We start from the raw sequence: 14,711 nt of genomic DNA on the forward strand, positions 1-14,711 counted from the left end.
CGCACAGCCATCTGTAACTCCATCTCCAGGGTCTCTGGTGGCTCCTCTGTCCTCTGCAGGCACGACACTCACATGCACAGACCACACATGGACATACAAAGATACACAGAATTCAAAACAAAAACAAACCATAGTCCTATTTTTTTTAGGTTTTATTCTGAAAAAAGAACTGTTTTATATATTTTCTCCTCTTCCTCTTCCCTTCTTCTTTCTTTCTCCTCCTCTTTTGTTTAGAATTAGTTCTGAGGAAGGAAAAATGTCACCACACTCAAAGTTCCAAGAAAGACAGTTCTGGGGAGTTCTCAAGGTAAACAGAATGTTGCCTTTAAAATGTGCCCGTATTAGTCCGTGCGGCCAGACAGTGTGGTGGACTACTCCACTCTGCCACTACAGCACGAAAGCACTAAGAGACTACCAGTGTGTAAGCAACTGAACTGTGTTTGATAAACTTTGCTTAACCACACTAAAATTTGAACATCACATCATTTTCATATTTTAAAAAATATTCCATGTAGGTTGTTTTTTTTGTACTTCCTTTTTATTTTTTATTTTTATTTTATGTGCATCGGTGTTTTGCCTTCACGTATGTCAATGTGAGAATGTCAGATCTTGGAGTTATAGACAGTTGTGAGCTGACATGTGGGTGCTTGGAATTGAACCCAGGTCCTTTGGAAGAGCAATCACTGCTCTTAACCGCTGAGCCATCTCTCCAGCCCTTGTTTTATTTCTTTGCGACACAGTCTCACTATATAGCCCTGGCTGTCCTGGTACTGGCTATGGAGTCCAGGCTATTCTGATGGAGTAAGCCTTCCTGCCTCTGCCTCCTATGTACTAGAATTAAAGGGCTGTGCCACCATGCCCAGCCTTATTCTGTTGTGTTTTTTAATACTTTTAAACATTCTTTAAAAATTTAAAAGTTGTTGTCTCATGGACTCTACAAAAGAAGCTTTGGGTTGAATTTAATCTCAGGTCATGACTGGCGACACACTGGTCAAAAGCTAAAGTTAAAGGCAGAGACAGGTCGGTGAATGTAGATGTGATAAGGAGGTCTGTTCAATGTTTCAGGCGAAGCATCAAAAAGGTCCCACCACCGACTAACACACGATGTTGGCACCTGGGGCTTATGTCATTCTTAGACATTGTAGTAGATGTAGGAGGAAGAGGAGGCTCGGGAGGGATGGTGAAAACTTTGTTGGATGTAGTAAATTGGTAGAACTGTGGAGAAGGAACATAATACAGGTGACACACAAGTCCCAAAACCAGGGGATAGTTGGAGCTGAGAACCTGGCCTCAGTTATCCATAGACAGTATTTGTCAATAAGTGGCAAGTTCTGAGGAGACTAGATAGAGCCTGGGAAAAGGACTTGGGGAGGCGGAAGGGGGGTGTCTTCTGATGCACCTCATAATGAATTGTGAGCCTTTGTGCCTTCAGGAACCCATTAACAAAAATAATTATTAAATACCACAATAAAGGATTAGGGGTCCTGACGATGTCTGTTGTGGTTGAGAATTACAAAGACATAAATGTCCTTAGCAGGAGCAGTTTCAGTGACTGTGTGTCACGGCCAAGTCTGAAAGATGCTTCCCAGGACAGGCAGCAATGCCATGACAGTCAGAGTGTGGCATGTTACATCTGTCATTCAGCACTCAGAAAACTGGGAGAGTCCCAGAATTCACACCCTAATCCACAGAAACCTCTGAATTCAGCCCTCTAAGTACAACCAGTATTTACTTGTAGATCTCACAACGGGGCAAAGTGCCCCGTTGATCCACAGACTCATGCATTGTCCTGTTTTGCATATAAGCAGAGAGGTGCCTGGCGTTGCCTGCCTTCCTGGGACACATGTTAACATGGGCACTGGCCTTGACGGTGCTTTCCGACAATAAGGCAGATGAACGACACTGGAACGGCTCCCGCGGGGTTACATGAGGCTCATTGGGGTTGGTTACCCTCAAAGTGGAAATAGGTGAGCAAGTGCATGGAGCTGGGAACCAGGTGTTTACTTGGGAACGTTTCTGTTCCAAGGCTGACATTTACAAGAGGACCAGCTAGGAGAGTGGGGAGTTTGGCCAGTTCTTTACCTCCCATTACAGCTTCTAGGGAAAACACACATAATGTTGGTATTTTCTTTTAGCTCTTCCGCAATATTCTTCTTTGGAACGGACTTCTTCCAGATGACACCTTGCAGGACCTGGGGCTGGGCAAGCTTCTGAATCGCTACCTTATTATCACGCTTACTAATAACGCCTTCATTGGACCAGATGTTGTTAAAAAGTGCAGCCAGGTAAGTTGTGTAGACGTCAATTCTAGTTACGTCACTGATAAATATAATGCTTGGTAGAGTGGCTTGTGTCTAATTCCAGCAGCCCCAGGACAACCTGGCTACAAGGTGAGGCCCCCAGCTCAAAACAGCAGCAGCACTGATTTAGATAGTAGAGCTGCACAGGCCTCTCCATGGCTAAGATTGTATACTGCTCTTGCAAAGGACCTGAGTTTGGCTCATAGCAAAATATTTATACCTAGAGAGCCTGTTTTTCTCCAAGACTGTACAACAACCAGATGTCCCCAAAACATTTGATCTGCCCATAGGTAAAAGGCAAGGTATTAAAGGGTGCCTAGGAAGCCAGGCTGGGTAGCACACACCTGTAATCCCGTCATTACCAGAGCTCTGAGGTTTAAATCATTCTCTGTGTGGAATGTTTTCAAGTTGACTGCAAAGGTCAGTTTGGAAGCCGTGAATGGGAGGTGTGTTTGCACAGCTTCTGCTCTGCAGAGTTTGTGACTCAGGCCACAGGCCTGCTGGCCCCATGAGAACTTCCAGACACCTGTGAGATAGCAAAGCATGGGAAAACAGGCGCAAAGGAGTCAGTTCCAGGCCAGTCAAGACTGCTTCTAAAACTTGGGAACAGATAAAGTTTGCCAGGCAAATCTTCCCTGCCTCTGCCTTCTGCAGGCACATGTTTGTGGTTTTTGTTTTTGTTTTTTTTTCCTTAATAATTCGAGAATAATACAGTAAGTCTTTTTTCCTGGCCTTCACCTGCTGTGGTTTTGTTGTTGTTGTTGTTGTTGTTGTTGCTGTTGTTTCTGGTGCTGCTAATGAGTCAGACTTGAGGCCTCCCATCTTTAAACACCTGTTCTACCACCTACATATTCAACAACACCCAGCCCTGTCATTTTTTGAGACAGGTGCTGTCTGTGCTGCCTACGCTGGCTGACTGGAACTGGCCCAAGCCTCTCAGATGCTGGAGTTAGACACCTGCCACCATACCCAGGCCACACCGTCTACTGACATTTTTTACAACTCTTTTATGCTGGCACCAGATTTACTGGTTTCCTGAACTTGTATTCCTTTACAATGTATTTTGGTGCTTTTGCTTTCTCCTTCTGGTCTCAGACCCTGGTCTTAATTTTACCAGGGACAGCATGGCCTATTTCCTCTCTGTGTTATATTCTCTATTTTTCCTTCTTGTTGCTATTTGGTTTCAACTATTTTCTGACTTTCCCAAAACTTGTCTCTCATTCTTGTTATTTTGAAAGGAGGAGGATGGTTTTGGTTTTTGTCTTTCTGAAAGAACAGTTGCATGTGGTGTATTGATCTTCTTGGCCTCCATGGACATAGAAAGCACACTGGATAAAAGACAAGCTGCCATTCACTTTTTTCCAGTCAGCATTATCTCCAGTCACCTGTTGTTTCCTTCTCTCAAATGCCTGTATAGATTGTGGAATTCTAAGCACTGCTAATGAATGCACAAAGCAGGGTCCATCTGCTTTAAGCCTTTACCAATGAAGATTAATTTTTAAATCAAGCTTTTTTCTCATTTCATTTATTGTATATGTATGGGTGTTGTGTGTGTGTGTGTGTCTGTGTGTGTGTCTGTGTGTGTGTGTCTGTGTCTGTACTGTGTGAATGCAGTACCTGAGGAGGCCAGAAGGGGTCATCAAATCCCTCAGAACTTAAGATACACATGGGTGTGAGCTGTAATGTGGGCTATGTGAATCAATGCTGGGTCCTCTGGGAGAGCAGCTAGTGCTAGTAACCGCTGAGCCATCTTGCCAGCCCCTGAAGAGTGATCTATAATACTGTTACCTTTGACACAGGAAAGAGAAAATCTCAAACTTTCTTAGCGCTTATGTTGTAAACCTGCTATGTGCCTTGATTGACAGATAGCAGCATGTCTACCAGAAAGATGGTTTGAGAACTCTGCTATGAGGACATCAATTCCCCAGCTAGCAAACTTCATTCAGTTCCTGCTGCAGTCTGCACATCAACTATCCACAGGTGAATTCAGGTAATGCTCAGTTAATTGTTCACCTCCAAAACATAGTACAAGGGTTTTGAATGCTGTCAGGAACTTTAAGGAAGATTTGCACTTTTACTACAATCTTTAAAATCTGGATCTAGGGATGTAGCTAGTCTGGCAGAGTATTTGCCTAGCAGCTCCAGGCCCTGAGCTCAGCCCAAGGATTCATAAGCCAGGCACTGTGGCACACCCCTGGAGCCCTTCTGTAGGGCTGATGGAGTCTGGATGTGACTGCTCTCATTAACTGGCAGCACAGCGCTGTGAAGACCCTGTGATGGGCTTGCTCTGTCTTACTCTGTTTTTTATGGCCATTCACATTCAAATTTCCCAGAACATTCTGTATTGGACTTTGCAGTTATAATCATGAGGTGTATGAGACGGGGGTCATTCTAAGAAATACATCATTGGGCTGTCTTATGTCTGTGCCACCGATCGGCTATAATGTACGTTGTATATGTGTAATAAATACAGAAATGAGAATGCACACGGTATGCAGGACTGTAATGTGCACGGCTGTATGTGCTGTGCTGTTACAGGACTATCCACCCATGTTCATTTGCACCAGCACTCCCATAGATGTAAATGTGTTAACCGTTTCCTTGTGGCATGATAGCTAGTGTCACTGTGCCTTAGGACCTGTAGCACCTCACCTTGAACTAAAGCATCACTGTGCATGTGATGAGGTGCAAAAGGGACAGCATCTCTATTCTGTGTTGCTCTAGATACTGGCTTAGGTCCTGAGTCACCACTGTGATGCCCTTCACACTTGTTATAGTACTTTATTATTAATCTCTTGCCTTTCATTCGTCTTCTTTCATCTTATGTTTTGTGCCAAGGATCAAATTTAGGGCCCACTGCATGCTACAAATTTCTATCCCTCATACACCTCCAGCCCTGAATGCACTAAGGGTTGACTAAATGCTTTTTGGTTTTGTTTTTCAGGAATGAAGTCAGTGAGATAATTCTTATCCTGGTGAAGGTAAAAGCTTTGAATCAAGCTGAGTCCTTTGTGAAGGAGCATCACCTGGAGACCCTCCGCCCCGAATCGCAGGTGTCTGAGCGCAGGGTATGAGCGGTGCTGAGTCACACAGCTGCTGCTGTAGTGCCACTTGGTTTCTTCTGTTTGCCTTAAGATGTCCTGAAAAGCTGTCCTTCCTGGTGCTGTCTCTGAGGGAATTCCTTGCAGAGCAGCAGCAAAGAATTTGGTGTATTTCTCCTTTCTTCTCTCTACCGGAGAAGGAAAGGAAGACATCTGACACAGAAGCGTGTCGAGACAAGACTGTCCTCAGCCTTGCCGTTCTTCAAACCCCCAACTGTTTACAAATCAGCTAACGAGGAATCTTGGAATGAATTGATTATTATTAAATGGCTAACACAATTTTATAACAAACTGTCCTTTGAAAATCTGTACTGATTTATTGTATGAACTCGGTGAAAGTGCCAGTGAGTCTCCAGATTTTTAATTCATTGTCAGTTTTGTTAAGAAAAAAAAATCTTATAATAAAAGATTTATCTATTTTTATGTGTGGTCATGTTTGCAGCTGGTTGGGTTTAACACCACCTCCATGCAGGGATCAGAAGGCACCAGATCCCCCTGGAATCCAGGAAGTCGTGGAAACCTGATAGGGGTGCTGGGAACCAAACCCAGGTCCTCAGACGAGAACTTAACCACTGACCTACTCCTCCAGCCCTTGTTGAAGAGTGAAGACGTGATGATTTGGTTCAGCTGTAACTCTGTTTGAGCTGTCGCTCTTTTTCTATGGGCTTCTAAAAGGTTTATATTAAAATTTTGCTGTTCTCTGGCAAACATTTTTTCAGAAAAGTAAGGTTTTTTGGTAATGAAGTTATCAGCTGACAGCAAGTTAGGCTCTTGTGTTGCCTTGTGTAGTTCATGGTAGGACTGAGGCCACTGCTATATGAAATACAGAAATGTCAGGTATTAGCCTGATTAAGGAAGTCTGAGGCAAGGTAATGAAGAAACTAAAAATTTTCCTCAAAATGATTTTATACATGTTCTTAAGTCTTATTTGTTAAGCAACTCAATGAAGACTCGATGTATATATTTTCGTTTTGTTGTGCAAGAAATCATTGGAAAAGGCTAGTTATACTGTAAGATGTGAAGCCATGGCATGCTTTCACCTATTGGAAAGCCCTGCTCTGAAGCCTGCATGTAATGTCAACAGGGTGCATGTTCTTCCCACTGCAGCAGTGAAGGTGGGTCTCTAGGGTGCAGACGTCAAGCATGTCAGTCACAAGCCACACACAAACAGAATCTCACACAGAAAAGTCAATGCTGCTGAGCGCTGTTTGGCATCCCATACTCCCCAGAGAGTTCGTGTTAGTGTCATTTTAGACATTTGCTCACTACAAACACTTGTGTAAATGTGTACACAAAGTTTTGGTTTTGTATATAAATGGCAGAGACTTTATTACATGTGAATTTTCTAAGCTTTTTACTGTTAAAGTGCACTTTTGGAGATGTTTCTCCGGCTTTGGATTCTTTAGAGATGTGGTTGGATATGTAGTTACTCATGTTTTTTTTTACTGGATGCAAACTGTTGTTTTTAAATTTCGTTATGTCTGAAATATAAACTTCCAAGCTTCTTTGAAACATGTGATGGTGACCCGGCCACCACTGGAAAGTTCTTTTTTCCTTCTTCTTCCTCTATTCCAGCACTTTACATCACGACACCTTCCCCCCTCCTTCCTGTCCCACCTCTATACCTTCCTCCTCCCATTCCTCCCAGAGTAGGGGAGGCCCACAACTGGTACCAATGCACCCTTGTATTTCAAGTCAGAGCAGGTCTAAGTAAATCCTCTCCCACCAAGGAGTGGAAAAGTCCTTATTTGTTGGCTCTGTTTTTTAACAATTAAACTTTATTATACAACCCAACTAGCTTACACAGGAGGGAAAAGAGGTTAAAGGGACAAAAATGAACCTTCTTGTATCTGTTCCATGGTGTCTCTGGCCTGCGCACTGGTCCAGCCTGTTGGCTGATCCTCTACCCAATCCACATGCTCTCAAGATCCACGTGCACTCAAGCCTAGTGTGAACCTGCTGTTCCTCTCTGTCCTCTCTGCCTGCCTGTCTCTCACATGCAAGGGGCAGTCTCCCTCTCCCATTGAGGGTAGATTAGAAACACACTAGTCCAGGTGGAGCTGCCAGGTCAGCTTCCTGAATTCCAGGCCCAGGATGGCTCCAACCAGTCTATCTCAAGGTTAATCTCAGGGAGTATCTGTGGTGTGTCCAAGGGCAAAAGCCCACCAAGACTGCTTTCACCTGTGACAAAGCTTACAATCCTTCCCACACTTTTTTAAGATTTATTTATTTATTATATATACAGTGCTGTGCCTGAGACCATGGCAAACACTTAATACCCACAAACAAACAAAAGACTTTCATTCTCTATCTCTGCTGGTTTCCTTTGTTTTATTCCTTTTTGGAGACTGGGTCTCATTCTCAAGTGTGACGCTGATTTTGGGGCCGCCCTGCCTCTGCCTCCCAAGCCCTAGGACTACAGGCTTGTATCACCACACAGAGCAAGAAAAACTAAAAGGCCTAATGAGAGAGAGAGACACCACGTTCATGGACCAAAAAACTAATTTTGGGTAAAGGTCAATTCTCCTTAAAGCATCAGCCAACCAGACCTTGCCAGTGATTGGTGCATCACCCAACCAGGCCAAGCTACTAAGAGGAGAATCATCCAACCAGCCAATGCCAGTGATGGGTCCATCCTACAACCAGGCTATGTCAGTGATGGCTGCATCATCCAACCAGGCCTTTCCAGTGGTGAATGCATCAGCCAGCCAGGCTACACCAGTTAAAGTAGCTTCACCCAAACATGCTAAGCTAGGTAGAGGAGAGCTATGCAAACAAGTGGAAGACGGTGAGATCCCACCACCTGGGAGTCAAGGAGAAGGAGATGGACAGGAAGAAGATGGACAGAATCCAGAGAAGAGAATAAAGCAAGTTCCTGCTACCTTGGATGGGAGGAAGGGTAATTGACAGTGGGAACATAGATTAATTATCATGTTCACTTTTGGGCTTAATTTTAAATGAATCATTGTCTTGATGGATGATTATTTGCGAGATATTACTGATTAACAAAAAAGGAGGTTTTATTAAAAAAATAAAAGGTGATGGATGCTCACTCACTTAATAACTGTGTTCTTACAAAGCAAGCTTAACAGCTTTCAAACCAAATCCTGGGAGCTAATACACCTGCAATGAACCAAAGGCATTTTCAGAACAAGGGCTTAAAGGAAAAGGTATTTTTATGTGTATGTGTTTAAGTGTGGGTCCACATATGCTAGGGTATGTATACAAACACCAAAGGGCAACTTTCAGGAGTCAGTTCTCTCGTTCTGCACCAGGTCGCTGAGGTAAGCTCAGGACATCATCAGGCCAGAGCAGGAAGCACGTGCACCTGCTGAGCTGTCATTCCACCAGGCCCAGGATCAGGACTTCTTTGATGCTTCGATATCTTCCCACAGTGCAGCTTCAATTTTGGAAGTGTCATATTCTCTCATCATGTCAAACTCAAGCCACGGTTGGCTCCACTTCTGTGCTGCCTTCATTTGCTCTTCAGTTAAAGCAAGGTCAAATCGGATTCCTTTAATGTTGAAGTAAGGCTGTTCCCAGCGTTTGGACCATGGCTTTGGCTTCATTTTCACTTTTAGCTAAGAAAAATAAAAAGAGGAATTGTGCTCTGGTGAGATACACACAAAAGTCTCCCCCCAAGTTTTCCACAGGGGAAACTTCTTTCTTCATACTTGCCCCTGAGCACATTCACACGGTCTGTCTACCTTGTTAAGAGGCACTTCCTGGCAGGACTCCAGTGGGACCGGCTTCATGTTCATGTCGAAGGTGCTGAACTCGGGGAGGGCGTCGCATAAGTACATCAGGCTGCCGTCCAGCCGCTTCTCTAGCTTCACCACCTGGATCTCTTGGAGTCCAGGGTTATACAGTTCAAAGCAAATCTCCACACCTAAAAGGCGAACATGCTTATCACCTCAGTCCAGACCCCTGCAGTACTTCACAATACAGTAAAAGAGAAGCTGGCAAGTGGGACATGGAACAAACACATGTAATTTTTAAAGTTCAAGATTTATATTAAAAGAATCTAAACCCCGCTGAAATGTAAAAGTGAGAAGAAATTGAGTGACATGATGTAAGAAGTCTATGAGCACATCACCCATCACTTCAACTGTGATAACATACCTTAGCCTGGGAAGAGGAGGCTCAGCTGGGGAACTGTATGGATCCGACTTTGGCAAGTATAAATACAGGCATGTGTACACAAATACACACACACATAAAAAAGAAACAAACAAATGTAATGAAAAATTAATGTTTCTCAAATGAAAGGATTAGGATACCACCATTTCTTTCAAGCTCAGATGATAAAAATTAAAGCCATGTAACATCACACACACACACACACACACACACACACACACACACACACACACACACAGAAACAACCCGGCACTACAAGGCTTTTGATGAACAGCAATACCACTTTCTAGGAGACAATCCTGCCATAAAATTTGAGCTTGTATCTGAACAAGCACTCACTTAGAGAAAATACAGGAGATGGGAAATGTGATTAAGATGACATTTCAGGCAGGCACAGCAATGCCCACTTTTTAAAAAATATTTAATATATTAGCTATTTTATATTTTATTAATTTATTCATAATATATCTCAATGGTTATCCCATCGCTTGTATCCTCCCATTCCTCCCTCCCTCCCAATTTCCCCTTACTCCCCTCCCCTATGACTGTGACTGAGGGGGACCTCCTCCCCCTATATATGCTCATAGGGTATCAAGTCTCTTCTTGGTAGCCTGCTATCCTTCCTCTGAGTGCCACCAAGTCTCCCCATCCAGGGGACATGGTCAAATATGGGGCATCAGAGTTCATGTGAAAATCAGACCCCAATCTCCACTCAACTGTGGAGAATTTCCTGTCCATTGGCTAGATCTGGGTAGAGGTTCAATGTTTACTGCATGTATTGTCCTTGGCTGGTGCCGTAGTTTGAGCAGGACCCCTGGGCCCAGATCTGGCCATCATAATGGTCTTCTTGTAGGTTTCTAGGACTGTCTGGATCCTTCTACTTTACCACTCTCCACTTTTAGTCCCAGCACTCAGGAGGCAGAGGCAGGCAGACTGATCACCATAGAATGTTCCATGAAAGCCATGGTGATTGAGAGAGACCCTGTCTCAAAATCAAATGATGCAGTGGGCGAACAATCAGCAAAAGCCACTGCCAAACACTTGAGATGCTTTGAGCTGAAAAACTGCAAGGTTGTGAGCTGATAAATTAAAGAAGGGGAGAAATCACTGCAGGATTGAAGAGGCCCAAGGGCTTAGAAAGCAGTTCAGTCAGCAGCATGCTCGCTTAGGACACACGAAGACGTAAAGTCACACGAGCTATGGGGCCATGAGACTGTAATGGCAGCACAGTGGAAGTACAAGGCATGGATCAGAACTTCAAGGACAGCCTAAGCTACACGAGACCCTGTCTCAAAACAAGAAACAGGAAAAAAAAAAAAGAAAACAGACAGTTCAAATATAAAATTGGGCAAGCAACCTGAAAAGGGAATTCACAAAAGATTATGTGTATCATACATATGTACATGTAATATGTAGGAATATGTATATATCCATTGTAAAGAGACACATGCATAATAAATATAAAAGTGCCTCCATTTGTAACCAGGGAAATTCAAATTTAAAGTACAAGGAAACAGGTCATCAAGATGGCTCAGAGACAAAGGTGCCTGCCACCAAGCCTGAAGACCTGAGTTCAGTCCCTAGAGCTCACAGTAGAAGGAAAAAACCAACTCACTAACATTGCCCTGTACCCTTTACATACTGTGGCATATGCACCCATACAAACCACACAGATACACATCCAAATGACTACAACTAAGAGAAACAGCAATATTAAGTGTTGGTGAGGATTAAGGAACCATGGAAACAGTGTACAACTGACGGGTGTGAGAGTGGGTAACTACTGCTTCAGATGCCACTATTTCCACCCAGATTTTCATACCCTGTGACCCAATATTTTCACATATAGGTTTATGTTCAGCAGAATTGTATGCAGTAGCCCCAAGAGACACATCTTGGAATGTTATTACAACATTTGTAACACAGAATAAAACTGAAAATGACAATGTCAATAGCCCTGGGGTAGACAAACTGTAGCATAGTCAAACAATGAAATACCAAACAGCAGCAAAAAAATGGATGACAGTTATACAGAACTGCATGAAATTGACACAGACATATTAGCAAAAGTGTGTCAGGCAAAAATACAGATGGTTCCATTTATATCAGGTTCAAAAACAGACAAAAGTATACCATAGTGTGGAAGGTGCACACTTAGGTTGGAAACACATAATTTGGGGGGGGGAAGTAAGAGAGTGATTATTGTAAAATCCAGAATGTTTGATTAGGGAGCCTGGAGTTTGAAACAGATCCAGGCTAGGTGTCAACAGCTCTGTTTCTTAACCTGGACAGAAATCACAGATGGATTTTCTGTGTAGCAAGTGTTTGACTGTGTAGTTTGGTTTTGTGCATTTTCCCGTGTGCATGTCATTTTTCGAAGTAAGAAAAATAAAAGCTCTCAGATAATGTTCCCCAATGGACATACTGCAGAAGCCCTGAGGTCCCTAGAACACTGCTTCACTATAACTCGAGGAAAGCTCTAGAACTGAGATAATGGACTCAAAATGAAACTCATCCGTGGTGAGCCTGAACCTAATATTTGCCTACGGTTTTCCTCTTACCAAATACCATGCATGTTGATTGTAACCATATGAATAGGTTGTGGCTAATTAGCATTATACAATTTATTTCACACAAGTAAGTCCTTGCAAGAAATTGCCATGGAGAGGAGCTGGAGAGATGGCGGCCTGGCTAAACGCGTTCGCCCCTCTTGCAGAGGGCCCCAATTTCAGTTTCCACAAACATTGGGTTGGCCCCAACTGTCGGCAACTCCAATTCCAGAAAGCCAAAGTCCTCTTCTGGCCTTCATGGAGGGCCCTCCAAATCCCTCCAAACAGGGTATCTTTAGGGCAACTCACAAATGCCTATAACTCCACATGCACTCAAAACTGAATCTTTTTTTTTAAGTGATGCACCAAAATAAATCAAAAGAGCGGGATTGCCTGACTATGTGTCTTTCACCACTTCTCCTTTTCCTTCATAGATCTGCATCTGTGGGATGGTTTCCTGTGCTGGCTTTAACTCTGTGACTTGGCTCTCCTCCCTAAGCCTTTCTCCCTCCATCTGTATTTGCTCAGTAGTTACCCAAGGATAACAGGCCACCTTCCCAGGTGTCTGTGGGGCTGAGACGCCACTGAGATGACAGGTGCTAAGTATCACAGTGTATGACTACTTGCTCAACAAATGTTCCTGCATTTCACTACTACTAAGAATCGGTGACTTTAATGTCTAACTTCTATTGAGAAGTGAATTTGAGGTGATTATCTGTCCCTGTGCCAAATAATCTGGGATCAAGTACCCTCTCGTGTGCCTGTGTAACCCACTTGGCAGGAAGCACAATTTCCTGTTTGAGTGTGCTCAGTCCCATTGGCACTGAACAGAGCCACTCACTGCCTTAAGTGCATCATTCTGAAAGGAAGTCTGTGTGACCTACAAGAAGAGGGAATTGGGAGTCACTAGCCAAAGCTGATGCATCACTTACTACTTTGCACTGGGGCCCTCACTTTCATCTCCTTAGGTTTGCATCTGTGGTGGTACTTGTTGTATGGGTTTTCAATCCTGTGATGTAGCCCTCCTCCCTAAACTTCCTCCATCCATTTATGTTTCCTTGTTAGTTACCCCATAGATGTCTCAACTATGTAAGAAAAATAAAGTTCGTAACTCTCCTACATCGTTTTCACCAACCTGCAGCTCATGGGTCCCAAGAAGACATATGCAGTAGAGTATAGCTACAGTGTGGCCCTTCCCCAAATGTACAAAAAAATACCATGATAGCAGAATTTTTATAAGGGGAGTACTTGACTGTGTGCTCAAACAGAAACTTCATACGTACATGATACAGCTACCAAGCTCCACATAAATCCACGTGGTAGAAGGAGAGAACTGATTTCCACAGGTTGTCCTGACACCTCCACAAGCTCTCTCTCTCTCTCTCTCTCTCTCTCTCTCTCTCTCTCTCTCTCTCTCTCTCTCTCTCTCTCTCTCTCTCTCTCTCTCTTCTCTCTCTCTCTCTCTTAAGAAAAAAAATTTAAGGAAAATGCTCCTTGGAGAGAAAAGAAGTGTTGTCCAAGCCTCTCTGACAGCATCTTCCTGTAAGGAGAATATTACTCACTAGAGGGCGCTAAGCATCCACCGTGCCAAGCTAGACAAGCCTAACAGTACTTCCTTTCTCCTGGGACCAAGATTGCTGCTGAGGCTTCCCACCACCCTCACCCCACCCCCCACCCCCGACCTTTAAACCCTGCCATTCCAGTTTATGAGAGGGTGGACTATAACAAGTCTCAAAGTGATCATTCCTGCCACACTGTCCTCTCTAGAGCCAGGGGCTTCTTTACTCTTCCCCTACATGGGATTTTAGTCTCCTTGCCTCATATTTTTCTTGAAGTACCCAACGATTTATCACGTTTACATGCTTCTCTTCAAGAGTGTATCCCTTCTTTTCCCCTGGAGCTGTGACTTGAACAGGAACCAGTCTTCACTTACTTCCAGTGATCCAAGAAGCAACATTTGTATGGTGACCCTGTTGCAGTCACTGGAGACCAATCCCACTCCAGTTGTGTCTAAGCAATGCCACAGGCTTCCTAATGTATCTTTTGGTATTTGATACGAGTCCCTGGCTGCATTCACAGAGGGGGCAGTATTAAAATGTCATCAAAACATCTATCATCTTCATTGTGTGTTACAAACAGTTTGTCTTCATCTCAGCAACTTTTAAGAACACTCCTTCATTGCTGGTAGGAGTCCCAACTTGTAAAACCACTTTGAAAATCAATCTGGCACTTTCTCAGAATACTGAGAATAGGGCTATCTCAAGACTCAGCTATACCACTCCTTGGAATGTACCCAGAAGGTGTTCCACCATGCAACAAAGACATATATGCTCAAGCAGTTCATAGCAGCCTTATTCCTATTAGCCAGAACCTGGAAACCACCTAAATGTCCCTCAGTTGAAGAATGGATAAAGAAACTGTGGTACATTTATTTATACTGTGCAATACTACTCACCTATTAAAATCCTGAAATTTGTAGACAAATGGATGGAACTAGAAATGATCATACCGAGTGAGTTAACCCAGACTCAGAAAGACTCACATGGTGTATACTCACTTGTAATTGGACACTAGCCCAACAAGGATGTCCCCTGAAAGTCTTCACTTACCAGGAGATTGGG

The 14,711-nt window shown here is 43.6% G+C and overlaps 1 protein-coding gene across 1 annotated transcript; it reads left to right on the plus strand.

Annotated features, from left to right (window-relative positions):
* The first annotated feature begins 245 nt into the window (after positions 1-245).
* LOC127186600 (intron Large complex component GCFC2-like) lies at positions 246-4,310 on the plus strand. Its single transcript, XM_051142864.1, has 3 exons — positions 246-307; positions 2,136-2,285; positions 4,166-4,310. Exons 1-3 carry the CDS (start codon positions 257-259, stop codon positions 4,292-4,294), a joined length of 330 nt encoding a protein of 109 aa, XP_050998821.1. The 5' UTR covers positions 246-256; the 3' UTR covers positions 4,295-4,310.
* Positions 4,311-14,711: the final 10,401 nt, after the last annotated feature.

The sequence above is a fragment of the Acomys russatus genome, unplaced genomic scaffold (assembly GCF_903995435.1).
Source record: "Acomys russatus unplaced genomic scaffold, mAcoRus1.1, whole genome shotgun sequence".
NCBI classification, from domain to species: Eukaryota; Metazoa; Chordata; class Mammalia; order Rodentia; family Muridae; genus Acomys; species Acomys russatus.

Coding starts and splice junctions, on each gene's coding strand:
- LOC127186600 (XM_051142864.1), top strand. CDS start 257: ATGTCACCACACTCAAAGTTCCAAGAAAGACAGTTCTGGGGAGTTCTC. Junction 308..2,135: donor AGTTCTGGGGAGTTCTCAAG/GTAAACAGAATG, acceptor ATTTTCTTTTAG/CTCTTCCGCAATATTCTTCT. Junction 2,286..4,165: donor TTGTTAAAAAGTGCAGCCAG/GTAAGTTGTGTA, acceptor CTTGATTGACAG/ATAGCAGCATGTCTACCAGA.